At 46.3% G+C, this 15,756-nt stretch overlaps 1 protein-coding gene across 2 annotated transcripts in view; it reads right to left on the bottom strand.

The window, feature by feature from the left end:
• VANGL1 (VANGL planar cell polarity protein 1) overlaps window positions 1-15,756 on the bottom strand; it is a 43,946-nt gene that overhangs the window by 9,251 nt on the left and 18,939 nt on the right. For both annotated transcript variants that reach the window (XM_065063311.1, XM_065063318.1), the window contains exon 5: window positions 1,856-1,989. In XM_065063311.1, coding sequence (XP_064919383.1) covers window positions 1,856-1,989 — 134 coding nt within the window. The remainder of the gene's footprint in view (window positions 1-1,855; window positions 1,990-15,756) is intronic.

The following is a 15,756-nucleotide window of genomic DNA, read 5'->3' as shown; positions in this document are numbered from 1 at the left end:
AGGATGCCAAGGTAAGCTGCAGCCAGAACTACGCTCTGCTTTGTAAAATGGACGGGAACCTTAAGGACACGCCTCTAAGCCTGAGATTTCCACAACAGCCCAGGGAACTAACTGATAAGTGCCTCAGAAGGGAAGGCATGAGTTTTTGGGCCCTGGCAAACTCATGAGCTTGACATTTGGAAAGGCCTGCCAGCCACATCTGGAGCATGCTTCTGGTTCCTTCTCTTCCAATACAGTTTTGTGAGATAGCAGCTCCCAAGCTACTAACAGACTGGAAGTTTCTCCTCCAGTGTTACAAATCCCAGTGTCCCAGCAGGTGCTGCAGGAACAGTGACCCTGACACCTTCTGAAGAGATGCTGCAGTGCAGGAGAAGACAAGCCAGCCAGTAAGCGGAATGGCACGTCCTGCAGCCAGCCTGTCGAGCCGCTGGGATTGAATGGTGGGCAGACACCCGCAGGATCGGGAAGCCCTCACTTTCCGCACACCAGGCTTTGTTCAGAGTGAGCAGCTGCAATCAGAGACTTCACCTCTACAGAAGAGCAGAGCGAGTCTTGTTTGCCCCCTCTCTCCAACCCAAGTTATTCTCTCCCACCTGAGAGCTTCTTCACTCCAGGCAACAGGGGATACAGAATGGGCATGCCTGCCCCTCTCACTTCACCCTGCTCCCCCCTTTCTCTGTCAGGATGGGGACATCCCACTGTAAGGATCTAAATATCCAATTAATTTTAGGGGATCAGGAGTGCTGCATCAGGATTGGGGAAACGTTTACAATAAGGTCTTTGAAAATTCTAAAGCCACCAAAAATTAAAAAACAAAAAACCACCAACCCTGCCCCCAAAAAACCCATCCATAATGCACTGAAACTTTACTGAAGGCAAAACAGTCATGTCTCGTGTTTCTCCATGTGACAGATATTCTTTGTATTTCAGTTCACACCCTGCACACAGAGGCACCTTGCTCAGCTAAGTCACTTCAGTCCCTTCTCCCTTCCAGCTCTCAAAGCCTTTCAATATTAACAAATTCATGAGCAGAATGTGCCTTACCACATCTTGTGACAGGACTTCAGCCATCCTGCACTATAAAAGCTTCCCTACTCAACTTCAACTCTTCCATCAAGGGAATGCGCACTTCCATAAAGGCTGTAATGGCTGCTTATCAAGCCTAGCTTTCACTGATAGGGTTTAAGAGTGTCAAATGATTAAGTCCAGTTTTCACTGCTCTGAGTGTCCACAGGGATCCACCCGGCCATCTTTCCACAGGCCTCTTTAAAGTCCAAAAAGTTTGAAACAGGTTTACAGAATGGTAAAGCTCAAGGGGAATAGTTATCTGTTGCTGAATTTCCACAAGCTGCTTAGCATCATGATGACTTGCGAGCAGGGCCATGCATAATTTACTCCTAAGGCTGCTGCATCTTCCCACATTGGTATCAACCTCCTTCACTTTCTGGAAGGCTGCCTGTGGAAGTGCCATGGGAAACAACTGAGGAGCTCATTTAGGTTAAAATTTGTATTTATTGTACTCGCACAAGCAAGGAGATGGCCCAAGGGTGACAAAATGCAGGGGCTGCCTAAAACAAGCAGCGGTGTCGAAAAGTGCTTGACAAGCCACATAATAATTAAGCCTGATCCAAAACTTGGCCGTTTCACCTGGCAAAGACAAAAGCCTTATTGTGGGCTAAACACATCTGTAAAGTCATCTGGAACTGGTAAACTCAGCACTGTTAGGAAGATTTCCAGCAAGAGACAAGAATTTGGCAAAGCAAAAAGGTGAGAATGTGTGCATAACAAAGCATACAGCCAACCCAGCCCTTCCCCATCCCACCCAGTCTCAGAGACTACATTTCACCTCACCTACCATCCACATTGTAGACTTTCAGTCCAGCCATATGCTTGGCTGCACGGGATTTGGAGGCTGTTAGCAAAGCTGGGTTGTAGACTGTGAAATCTCTGTAGTAATTTTCCAGAACCACCAGTGCAGCTCGCTGGATGCTGGGAAAACGAACAAACAAACAAAAGAAAGAAAACCTAAGACCAAGTCCCCCAAAATGCAACAAGTTCTTTTGTTTCAAATCAATCAATCAATCAATAAATAGATAGATAAATAAATAAAGGACACATTATTTGGAACAGGGTTCTCACACCCACAGAATACGCACAATGTTAATTACTCTCTCTGGGACCTGAAATTTCATTTGAGATGCAAGATAAATGTCTCTGCCCCTATCTCAAACAGGGGGAGGACAGGAATTCCCTACAAGGGCGGCACATAAACCAAAGCACTAGGCTGCCCAAAGTATGGGAAAGAACAGAACAAGAGCTCAGGCTGCCTAAAGCTGGTAGGTAGGGTACATGTGATGCGGAGACCTTGCCCAGGCTGAAGATCAGAGCACCATGCTGGTTTTGCTGCAGCTAGCCAGCCCTGATGGAGGGCCCAGCTCAGGATGGATGCTTTCCCCTTTGAGTCATTTTCAGCCACACCTCGCAGCAGCTCCTCAGATCTCCTCTGTCCCAGCACTGACAAGAGCCCAATCTCTTCAGCTTTCACAGCAAGATAAGATCGCTGCCTGAGGAATACGGCTGCCAGAGAAGGGATTACCTCAGTATTGCTTGTTAAATCCCAGGCAGGGACAGAATCAGGAGCAGTGACACTCCCTCTGCCCCTTTGAAGGGATGCCTCTACATAAAGTGATGACACATGGGAGCAAAACAACACATGTGCCAGCAACAGGAAAGGCTCAACCCAGAGGTATCTTCCTTTGCAATCATTTTGACAACAGAGAGATGTCCGTAGGCACTGCTACCAAGAAAGAAGACAGTATTTCAAAACAAACCAGAGCCGTGGTGTTTAGAAATGCCAATACACACAGAGGATCTAGGACATGGATCTCTCCACGTTGCTCCAGCTCCATGTTCAGCCAGCAGTAGTATTCACAGCAAAGAACCAAGATTGCCGATTCAGACAGCAGGAATTTGCCAAGAACCCAAACTTAATTTCATTTTGAACGCATAAAAATTATAAGGGAACTGCCAACACATTTGTTGCCAGTTAATTGTAAAGTTCACACTTACCAACAAAGCTTCTCCTAAGGAAAGCAACCGAGTATTCTCACACATGTTACAACATAGGAAGAAAACACTACAAGGATAGTAACGTGGGAAAATAAGACATAAACCAATTAAGACCTAAATTCAATTCTCAGCACTACTACTGAATCAGTGCACACTCCCAGAGGAGCAATTTAAATTTTCCCGTGCCTTGTGCTAATATTAAACTTCTGCATCACACCCTAGTAATTTAAATACACACACACACACGCTCTGACACCCTCATTCTCCAGTTGCCCCCTCCTTCCACTGATCAGTGATTTAAACACAGATGCCAGCCCATTCACAAGATTCTGTGAAAAAAGAACAAACCCAGACTTGTTCACCATGTACCTTCATCAGTCAGTATTATGGTACAGCACAATATAATTCATTAGTTGTATATCCTGAAGATGATGAATTTAGCTTTCGAAGCAACTTTCATCTTTAGGACTGTTTGGTGAGGTCTTTTGCATCTAGCAAGAGCATCTCAAAAGCTTTACCTTTCAAGTGTCAGTCCTTCATATTTCCTCATATCAGGTTTTTTAAAAGCAACTCCCTTTAAGCACTCAGCTACTGATATGTAATAAAAAGCCACTATGGAATCAAGGAAATAATTTTCCTTTAATGAAGTAGTACAGACTGACCCACTGCCACACACACGTAGTCACTGACACAGAACAAGGGAAAACCGGTTTCTTCCTCCCTGCCAGAGTTCTGATTTCTACTCTGAATTTGCTGCAGCTTAAAATAAAAATGTCATAACAGAAGCCATGTGGCAGCAGCACATATTCCCCTTTCTGACTGCATTCAAACATGACTAAGTTTTTCCATGTCTGCTTCCCAGAAAGGTAAAACTCCATAGAGTTTCATCTCGAAATACATTGGAAAACTAGGACCAACTAAAAACAAGAAGATAAAAATCAGTTATACTCTGCTAATCCACTGCACTCATTTCAGACTGCACTGGGACTTCCATTGCAGCAGTGGGAAATGTTTGGGAGGTGCTTCATTGACCAACTAGCTCTATTAGGACAAAACACAATGCACGACAGGATAGAATAATTTATTTTGGTACATACACATTTTCCCTGGACCCCATAGTGCATGTTATCATCAGGATGCCAGCTTTCCCCACCCATTAACCCTTCCATCCCCTCACTAAGTAACCTATCCCACCAATTCATTGGCACATGCACCCACAATCCAAACACAACAAAGCTTTTACATTGCAATAAGCAACCATCATTGCCTTGAAAATTAAAGCCCAGGTATTTTTTGCTGATGCAAATCCAGTACAGGCTCAGTCCCACATATGAGGCAGCCCAATCACACAGAGGGTCTACCCTCTAGGGAGAGAATTTTAATTAAACATCAGTTTCCCACTTCTATCTCCCATATAGTCAATCGTAAGCATGTTGGGTTAAGAAGACGGCTGTACTGCGACTCTTCAAATTATCTTTTAAAGAAGGGGAAAAAAGAAAATAAAAAAAGAAAATAAAAAAAAAAAAAAAAAAAAAAGAGAATTAAAGAGAAGATTCTCCAAACAAGAAAATTAGAAGGGTCACAATAATTAGCAAGAGGGAGGAGAAGGCTGAATCAGAGCCTTCTGGGCTGTGTTGCTCAACTTCTTCACCCACATCAAGGCGAAGCCTCACCCTGCACAGCACAGGACAGCCAGCCCTGCCCCATGTGGGAGCTGCAGACCAACAAGAACCCCCCCTCGAACAGGCACAGCCATCCCAAACCCAGCAGAAAGAGACCCACCACACTTGTGCTATGCCATGTGCAAGGAGCGGAGGTAACCGCAAGCAAATAAGCACCTGGAGCAGCCCTGAGGAGCAAAGCAAAAACGCTAAGGAAGACTGCAGTCTCCCGACAGAAATTCAGGTTTTTTGGGACTTTCCATTGCAGGGCAGACCCTCTCCTGCCTTGTGAGAAAGGTGAAGAGGCTGCAGCAAATCACCTCCTGACTCAGATGCCATCTCCAACAGGGATGGGAGCTGGTGGCCATCCCGGGGCCCACATTGTTCGGAGGCTGCTTCCTCACAGCTGTGTCTCTGGAGGGGTTCAGCATCACGTCAGCCACTGCGTTCATTCACCCCCCACTTCAGCAAACCGAGGCTTTCCTTGGCGTGTAGGATTTTGAAAGAATGGGGAGGGGCAGGAAGAAAACGAACAGAAAGTCTCAGTACTTAATTGCGTGCTTGGAGAAGGTCAGAGTGAGGATCCTCCTCACAATCCTATGAAGAAGGTCTGGCAGCCCAATATACTTCAAGCATCGTAACAAACTACCAGAATACAGAAAAGCACATCAGGATACAAAAAGCATTTTCATGCAACAGTTCTGACTCAAAACCTATAACATGAGAAAAAGCCTCATGCACAGGCCAATGGCCTACTAGAAACCAAGTTTTCCTTGCAAGCAGTAAGGCTCTGCGTTTTGGTACTTTGCATTTTGTGTAGATGGAGGGTTGCTTTCTTTTCTTTTTCTAATTATTACTACCACTATCCTGAAGAAGGCCACGTCACAGCACACTGACAAGAGGGAAAGCAAACAAGCAGACCCAACAGAAGCACAAGGTACCTCAGTGGCATTTGGCAGCAAAGAAACACAGAGTCCTTTACAAACAGTAATGAATTAACTTTTACAGGGCATCCAAGGAAGTGAATGAGGGGACTACGTGACACAAAGGCAGCAACTATTGCCAATTTTTTCTCTCAAAAGGTAAGTCAGAAACAATTTAGCTTGAATACTTGCTGCTACACAGAATTTTTATTTGAGTCTTGCCATACTCGGCAGCTCAGAGGCCATTTTGGCTTTGTATTTGCCTTCTGTAACATAACTGTACCAATAATGAAATTGGCTTTTTTAGGAGATTTCCAGGAAAACAAGCCAGTGCTATACTGAAGCAAAGCACAAGTAGTCTGTTTTTATTATCAAAATACTGGCTTTGGGCCATGCTGGTTTCTAGTAAGAGTTTTGAGTCTCCTAAAGTGGTAAGGAAGGGTTAGTGAAAAAGAAAATGAGGAGGAGAAAATAAAAAATTGAAGCCACAACTCTACACTAAGAGTTGCCATTGGACACAATAGGGTCAAACCCAGCTCTGTGTGAGTCATTCACGTGGTTTTAGCAGTTTTGTGCTTTCCTGCTAAGCTAGAAAAGTAGCCTGTCATGGCACTATACCAACCATCAGCCAGACACCGCTGATCATCAGAGGCAGAGGAGTGCCTCATGCTTTTGCAACAGATAGAGATATAAATACACATCCAGAAAGAGCTGAGCTGTTTGCTACCAGAGCACTCACTTCCTTATCTTGCTATGGATGCAAATCCTGCAGCATCAGAGTTCAGGGTGAGCCACACACCTAAAATCCACAGGGACAGTCAGATAGGCCTGATCAGCCCTGTGCTAATTGGGGGCTGAAGAAGCCTGGGGTTATTTAATCAAATGGTTCCCAACACAGACTCCTTTCCTCCAAACAATTTTGTTTTTCTTTTTATGTTCTCCAAAACAGATACAGCATCAAAACAAGCCAGGGTCTCTGGGCACACAAAATACATGCCACGGCCAGCTGGGAAGCTTTGATAACTCAAACAAAAGCTGAGCAAGGACTGCACAAAGCAACCTTCCATGCAGAGCTGATTTTTCCTTACTGATTGTCTCCAGCCTACAAGTGCATCAGCTGTATCTGCTGCAAGAGGTGCTGAGGTCTCCTGGAACACTAAGCTGCTCATCCAGAGCACTTCTTACTCTCTAGCAGTGCTGTCAGCTCACACCCAACAGGCTGAGAAATCTTCTGCGCCTTCCGAGAAGCACCCTACAATCACATATGCCTCCCAGAAAACCCCTTTCCTTCACATACTCTTTTGCTGGGCCCAGAGATGGGGCTCAAGTTCCTGGTTCTTCACCACACTTGGTTGCTCTTCCAAAGCACAGCCACCAGGACTGAAGCCTCAGAAACAAAACTGGAAATACCCATTTGAAATGCAGAATTAAAGCGCTTCCCACACCAACAACATTCCTGATGGAAGCTCTTACAGAAGGTATTTCCACTATCCTCTACACAGACTTGCCACTCCACCATGCCTACCACAGATAGCGGCGAGGCCACCACAGGCTGCCCGGGCAGATGCACCCGGAGAAGCACAGTCACATCAGAGGCTGCCTCCCATGAGCTGGCAGGGCATGAGGGATTTGGTACTCACTGTCCTCCCCAAGCAGCACCTTGAAGCAAGGCTCCTGAGGGGACTGAGGTCACGCAGGAGCGCTTTGCAGTAGCACCGATGCCTTAGCTACAGTTCTATCCTTTTGCGCAAACAGAGCTGGAGTCAACGCTCCGCAGAGATGCCAAGGCAAGGAACTCCTGCAGCAGCTGCGGCCAAGCAAGCAGAGCAGAAAAATGCCTTTTGATCGTTGTAACTACAACAGCATTTCAGCTTGGTAGAGTCAGGAGAACAAAACTGCAACCTCTAGGAACAGGAAAACCACATTTTCTTGTCAGACAACTACAATTGAAGTTTCTACTCTGCTAAGGCAGCCAAATGCAATCCTCGCCCTCCCTGGAACAGGCACCAGGCAACCGGGATGCAGCAATTTTGTTTTAGATACCTGACTTCTGGCATTTGGTCAGGCAGGGAACAGGCAGGGAACAGAATTTGCAAGGTCAAGCCTTTAACAGGGAAGGAAAGCTCAGCATAGTTAACAGGTTGTCACTGTGATGGCAGCATGACTGCTACCCCAAAGGAAGCGAACATACATCTATTAATGGCACAGTTTATACGGAGCCCAAATATACAGTTTGTGCCACGGTTGTGCAGCAACCAGTCCCCATCTGTTCTCTCCCCTCCCAGTCTTTTAAAAATAAATAAACAGGATTTTAACTGTGTGTCCAGATAAGCTGTGAATATGGAAATGGGAGCTTTTGAAAAAGACAGTTTTACAGAAGGGTATGACCAAACTTTGGGGGGGAAAAAAAGGAAAAAAAAATCTGCTCCTTTATGTCACATGATCCAAACAAGCTTCTTATTTAAGCCTCCCTGAAGAACCCTATAAAAGTATTCCCAGGGCAGCACTAAGAAGATGCTGCTACAGATGTACAGAGTGCTAAGTTCTAGCAAGCAGCTATAAAACCACAGTAAACCCACAGGCATGCTCCCATTGCAATTCTCCTTCTGAGAAGCTTTACATCCTAATACTTCATGAAGTTAACTGGTCTTCATGGTACCAGCATGTGGGCTGAATGTTTTTCCTAGTCACCTTTATTGGTAGAACTTCACATTTCGATGAATGCTTTCCCAACAGCTGCACTGCCCTTGCTTCCAATTCCGACAGCTCAAGGTGGCACCTGGTATAATTAGCCAGAACAAAAACCCAGGATACTAGTAGTAATATACAGTGAGGAGAAGGAGGAAAAGAGCACAATTCTCTCAAAGAGTGGTACAAGTTACCAAATAATACAGTCTACCAGAAAAAGACAGTCACTGTGTTGAGGTTGGATACTGTGACAGCACCGCACTTCTCCTCAGTGACACAGTAAACATCTCATTTCACAGTACACAGTGCCAAGGGAGACAAAGATCATAGGGACACTTGTTACCTCCAGCATCATATTCAGCAGATTGAAAAATCAAATAAGAAATAAGCTGCAAAAGCCTAAAGTGAGTTTTAGAAACAACGGAGGACCTGGAACGCTGGAGGAGCTTTCTGTGGGAGGTGGGGGACTCTTTTCACATGAAAGGAAACACTCCTGCTGAGCCTAAGCTGCTTCCCAGGTTCACTGAATGCAATTCTTACTGGCAGGGGTCAGCCTAGGTAACCAAAGGCTGTCTTCCACCCCCATGCAGAGCAGCAAAGGGGAGTTTGTTAGCATGTGGCAAAGGTACGTTGCACCAATTACCTCAGCCCGTCCATGGGGACGGGTACAACAGGAGCAGCTTCAGGGACTGCATCTGAAAGAGCAGCTTGTGAAAGCCTGAGTGTGCGGCATGACAAACCTCTGCCCCAGAAGGCTGGGGAAGCCAGCTGCCGGGAGAGCAGGCTCCAAAGCAAACCACTCACATCCTCCTACGCCAAGACCGTCTCTCGAAGATGAACAGTGTGTGTGGGGGGGTTGTTTTCAAGCACTCACCATGCAGACACCCAGCAGAACCACTAAATCCAAACGGTACAGCTCATGGATTAGCCAGCAGACAACAGCAGCTTTCAGGCGCTAACAGCTTGGGTTGGATTTCAACCAGTCCCTCAGACACCAATAACCACAAGCAGATGCCCCAACAGCTCTCCAACTAGAGACATCCACTTCCCTTTGATCACGCATAACGCATTCAAACAGGCGAAGGTGCTACCTTCTCATCAAGCAGAGAGCTAGCCCTTGCTACCAGCACCTCACTGCCTCAGGGTCTGCTGCAACAGCAGAGAAAAAAGATGAGAGCAAACCACGTCCCAGACACCCACAGTGAACCAAACCAACGCCTGGCTGGACACCCACACTACAAGCTCAACCCAGTGCCCTCAGGAACCAGCCGTAGTTGGATCAGACATGGAGAGCAGTTGGATTCACGCGCTAGAGCTCAGAAATGCGTTTTCCAAGCACACTGACAGCACACCAAGCAATCTGCCTGCGTGCCATGGTTTTGCAAAGCAGTAGGGTGTCCTTAAGGGAACTAGTGAGAATACTAATTTGCTTATTTAGGAGGGCAAAAAAAAAACAAAACAAAACAACTACTACTGTCTGCTCACACTGAAGCAAAACCGAAGCTGTGAAAGGCTTCCTTTATCTACTGAGCAAATTGACGGGTAGGGAAGGAGGGCAGTGAGAGAAGAGCACAAAGGGGACAACTGAAGCGAAAAAATGATAAGAGGATGCTGCTGCCAGGCTGTCCCCACAAACCCGCACAGCGTGGCAGATACAGGCACAACAGAGAGATGCAGATGCCAATAGAGCAGGGACAAGCCGGCTTCCCTGGGCACTTCACAGGTGTTGCACCCAGCCCAAGCAGGCTCCACTTGTCCTCACCCAACTCTATGCAGACCTGTGACTGATTTGCAAGAGCCAGACACATTGCTGAAGTCAATCTTGCAGTTAAGATCTCCATAGCTGAGCAGACTACTTAGGCCAATGAGCTCCGTGGAAGGAGACCCACACAGTTCAGGATAACAATTTATAGTCTCATCTCACTGCTGGCAATCTGACTCTATACCAAGCCCACAACAATAAGCTGCCATGGGGTACATCATGTCCAGCTTTGCACCTTAAAAGATGTGGCCTGGGACATGAGACCCATCCTTCATGTTTGAGCCACCGCTGGTCCCCTGTAGGCCTGCTGGGTAGGGGAGATGAAGCAAGGACTTGATGTTCTCCTTTCCCCAAGCTCAGCAGAGGAGCAGACCTTTGCAGACAGAGCCACCCACCACCAAGGACTGACTGCTCCTGCTCTGCAGGCGGACTGTTGGGATGCATGTAGCAGCACTGCTTTCAATGAAACCATCAGTGCCGCAAGAGGCAGCAGTCCTGCCTCTTGCCTTCTGCCCTGTGTCAGTCACCTTTGTACGCCTCAAGCAGCAGAAGCACAGTTTAAAAGTTTGCAGAATTTGAGCTGGGTAAAATAATCCAGGAAGAAAGATAAACTAATTAAAAAGCTATATAAGTAATACAGAGATATAAATTACCACTTCTACCATTCAGATCCCTGTGCAACCAGAAAAGATTTCCTTGGGAGCGGGGTGAGAGAGAACCAGATTGTTGACAGGACCGATTTTGGTAACAGCATTATTTTAAGAAGTGAAGTGGAACTATCATCAAGCATTTATGTAACTGAAGGGCGTACTGAGTATTTATGAGGGAGGTTTAATCTCTTTCAAAGATTTCTACACATTGCTGGTTACATTTAAGATTCAAAGAGTTCTACACAAGTCAGGGTGGATAGGACAACACCAAGGTGTGCTTTACCTTCTGAACACAGGAGTCTGGAGCAAGACCAAGAGCTTCCCCTGCATGCAAGGGTCTGACAGGCACATAGTGCAGACATGGAAGGGATGAAGTACAAACTCCCCTAGCCCTGAGCTACAGGGCACCCAGGAGCCTCCAGCTTGAGCTGGTGCCTCTCTCAAGCACCTAGGAACCTTGCTGCAGCTGGCAATACACGGTACCCTGGATTACCACTTCCAGAGTCCCTGGGAGCAGTGTAATCCATGACAGCAACGCATTTCCTCTTCCCAACATAAAAATGCATGCTGTGCCTTTGATCAGTCTGAGCCTCAAAAGAAAAAAAAATATGCAGAAACTGGCAGGTATGGCAAGAAGTTTATGAGAGTCTACATTTTCAAAAGATAATTTAAAGCCTGACCAAGCATCAAGTAAGGCCAGAGTCTTCAGACAAAGAATTCTTCAAGTTACATAAATGGTTATGAAGCAGCTAAGGGTGTTTGTTGTTGTTCTTCTGTGTGCTTTTTGTTTGTTTGGCCTCTTTGTTGTTGTTGTTGTTGGGGGGGGGGTGTTAGGCAGGGGGTGGTGGTTGGTTGTTTTTTTTTGTGGGGGTTTGTTGTTATTTGGTCTTTTTTGTTTGTTTGTTTTTATTTCTTTTTTTTGGGGGGGGGGTTGTCTGGTGTTTTTTTTTTTTTTTTTTTTTTTTTTTTTTTTTTTTTTTTTTTTTTAAGTGAAAGCTAAGAAACGCAACTTTAATTCCAAGGAAACAACGAAATGTATTCAAATATTCTGGCAGCAAAACTCCTGTGTTGTAACAAGACTTTACATTTAGATGCTGTTGCCATGAAACATCAGTATTCAGCTCTTGTTCCAACAGCGGCCTGGGAGGGTGTTCTCTCAAGAAAGAGGACCAGCTCTTACTTGACCCCGCAGCAGGGGACGGGATTAACACAGACAGACTTTGAATGAAGCTCACCATTTGAGTCAACATAGCAGCAGCTGCTTCTTCTAGGATTTCTCTCACAACACCTTGGAGCATTATTTCCCTGCAAGCCTAAACAGCCAGGCCTGAAGAGGCAGCATCAATGCTACCTGCGAGCAGACCCTTGCACACAGAGGAATATCAGCTCTCTTACACCACATCCCAGGCCCCCCTGCACAGCACCCCTCCACCGCAGGGCATCCCCCACCGAGCTCCACCCCAGCAAGCTTTGTACAACCAAGAGCTGCCTCATTTTACGGCCAGCATCCAGAAACCCTACAAACAATGCTGGGTTGCCACAGGGAAGCCATCCACGGTTCTGAGCTGAGTATCAAAAAATCGAGCCCCAACAATGATGTAAATGACCTTCTGCCAGGACTTTTGGGAGCACGAGCCAGCGGCAGCACTCCCTACACCGCTGTTAAGGTCTTTACTGCTGTGCCCGGAGCTTATTTTGCTGGTGAATTGCTCTTCCCAAAGCATCAGCCAAGGTCTCCACTTGAACTAAGCTGCACAAGATGAACTTAAGCACAGAGATTCATGTAAAGAGAGAGCTGGAGGGGGAAATCAAGTTATAAGCAAAAATACTGCCTTCAGCTGGGTAGGGGAAGGGGGATTTTTTTTTTACTACCACCCAGCTCCCTATTAACTCTTCTTTACTCATTCAGCACAGGGTCACTTCTCTTGGACATATTACTTGGTTGTACAAGAACCATTTCTTGCACTTTTAACAAAACATGAGCTTCCTCCTCCTTTTCCCCAAAGGGCACACAGCTCACTCCTTTGCAGAATATTTGTATTTCATCACTCACCACAAGAAATGGATGTCAAAGGTTGAGGGGGTGGATTTTTTTTTGGAGCATTTGAAGATAAAAGTATCTTCACGGCCACAAAATTTGTTCTGCAGCTTAGGGAGACCATCTGTCTCTGTGGGTGGTACACACAGGCGATTTGGAGGGCACTGACAGCAGGGGAAAAGAAATTACATGACAAACCCCTTAAGTACAGGGTAGGCTGGAGTGCATGCTGTTCTTGGACTTCTTTGATTTTGAAAGACAACCCAAAAAGAAGGGAAATCCCTGCAGATAAAACCAATGGCATTTCCTCCACACCATCTCTTTCAGAGGGATGAAGCCTAGCAGCTCTCTGCCAGGGAGCAAATAATACTGTACTAACCAGGGGGATTAATAATTGACAGCAGGCCCTTCATTTACAGTAGGCTTGTAAACTTTTTAAAGTATTAAGTATTCCAAAAATGTGAGACTGCTCCAGGGTACAACAACCACCCTGCATCACTTGCCATCACCGCCTGGTGCATTTGTAGGAGCGCAATACGACTGGTACCTGGGCTGTGATCTACTACACTCAATTCCACGCTCCTGGTGGAGAGGAGAGACAGTGTGTACAAAACGGGCAGTGGGGGTAATCAAACATCAAACAGGCAAGGAGAGCTGGGTAGAAAGATGACCATGGGCACTTCAGTTCCCTGAGCTCTGTCATCTTTTATCAAAATGAAGAGCAGCTCTACATGTAAAGCCATGTATAAAACCTCCTGAAAAGAACAAACAGAAAGGCAAGGCGGTAGAAAAACATGCTCCTTTCAAAAAAAGCAGAGCACTCCCAGGCTTTACCACATCAGAAACTCCCAGATGAGATGTGCATGCAGTGAGATACTGACAGTCCATCCTAGACTTTCTCCTCCCTTCTAATGAGAAGCACCTGGCACTCCTGGTGTCTGCTGTTCACTACTGTCACAAACAAACATCCTCTTAATGAGGTGTTGCTCTCACTCAAGTAAGACATCCCATCTGGTCTTTGCTGCCAACACACCCCATGCACCGTCAAACAGACCCTCATAAAACAGAGCAAGGCACCATCCCCATAACTCATCTGGAGCATCAAAGGAGACTGGTCCCTGCTCAGCAGGCAACAGCACACATTTTTTTCAGGGGCTACCAGAAAATTCACTTCTCCAATTCCACCAGTACCCTCCCAGCAAGAGCAATCAGGCAAACTGCTCTCTGAAGCACCGTCCTCCTAGATGTGAGGCAGCAGACACAGGTGGGAGGGGGAAAGGTATGCCCCCGTGACTAAGAATGCAACTAGAATGCAGCTGGAAGTCTTTTGCCATTAAGTCATTATTGGTTCAGTCCCAAGTCAGAGCCTCCTTCCCTGCTCCATGGCATGGGATGTTTGAATGGGTGCTAATGCTCAACTGCCCATGCCCCACAACTGTTGACAGAGAGTCCTGCAAGCTCGGGAATGAGAGCATGGAGAAGCAGCCCAGTTGCAGAGATGATGAGTTGCAAATACGGTGCTTGTAAGCACTCAGTTATGTGAAGTGCTGCTGGAAAGACATTGACTTGGAGGTCACAAGTCTAACACCTCTCAGTCAGTGCTAAAGAAGCTGCTCTGGAGCAGACAGCTCAGTCCGTTCAAGAGCTTCACACTTGCAGATGCAATTAACACCCATTTAGCTGGCTATCCCAGAACTTCTTGGGAGGAGAGACTAATGCTGGTGCTCATCAGGTTTGGTGATAGACAGGGTGGGGGGGATGGACAGTCACACAAATGCTTATCAGGGTGCTTTGTACAGATTTCAGGGCAAAAAAAATGCATTCAGGAATTAGGCCAGTTTCACACACTCCATCCAGGCTCTGGCGACAGAGCTGCTCTGCAAAGTCGCTAGTTTGTGAAACATGCTAATCTAGGAAGATCCTGTAATCAAGGCAGCAGGACAGTTAATAAGATGTTTTGCTACAGAACAAGCTAAAAACCCATCAGCTCAATCTCTTTCATCACAGCGTTTATCACTATGGAAGGCAGTGAGGGTTGAAGAAACCTCAAGGAGAAAGACGGGGGTGTCAGTGTAATTCCTCTGTTCACTGGGAACACAGACCAAGCAAACTGCACACAGGGCAGAGGGAAGAGCGAGCGCACAAGCTCCGAGTGCCTCCAGCTCAGTGTGCACCAGTGCTTGCTCTGCAGTGCCGCTTCTGACCGCCCGACTGGAAACAGAAGTAGCACACAATTGTATGGGATCAGTCACACTGGGAATGACCAATGCAATTAGACACACGTTATGAAGCGCCTTCACCAGAAAACCGCAAGATTTCAGTGCTTCTTCCCTCAGGCAAGAGATCCAGCTTCCTAAACCCATGGTTAAACTGATACATTTCTCCACACTAGAAACAGAAACAAAGGTGTCCATATGCCTTTTTGGGGGGTAGGCAGCTTTTAGGACAGCATAACCTAGAGAGAAGTGTTGACACAACTCCAGGCAAGAGAGCTCTGTACAGTTCAAATGTTGACCAGGTGTTCTTCATTAGAGAAATTTCACCCTTGCTAGGGGGAGGCATATTTGAGCAACAGCCCGTTGTCACAAGGTCAGATGGCATGAGGTTTACAAATGCAGGCTGGGGTACGAAGAAGTTTATTCCTGCTCCTTAGCCCTCTACATGCTTCCTCACTAGGCAGCACAGCACCAGTGGCAGCAAGGGACACAGACAAGAGAGCACTCATAAGATCAGATCAGTAAATACTAATAGCCTAGAGACCTGTTTTATAAGCAATAGCATCAATAGATACAAGTCTGCCAACCCAAAGCAGCTGGGTCAAAAGCAGCATCAGCATCCACCATGCAATTCTGGTTCAGCTCTGGTGTGTATTAAAGGTAAGGGCTCAAGAAAGAGCTGCTCTGGCACCTCCGGTTCAGCTGGGAGGCAGGCCAAGTGTTTTCCCCTTCCATGAAACACATCTACA

The sequence above is a fragment of the Columba livia genome, chromosome 1 (assembly GCF_036013475.1).
Source record: "Columba livia isolate bColLiv1 breed racing homer chromosome 1, bColLiv1.pat.W.v2, whole genome shotgun sequence".
Taxonomy (NCBI): Eukaryota; Metazoa; Chordata; class Aves; order Columbiformes; family Columbidae; genus Columba; species Columba livia.
The sequence above is the reverse complement of the archived record's forward strand: the minus strand, read 5'-3'. Positions and strand labels throughout refer to the sequence as shown.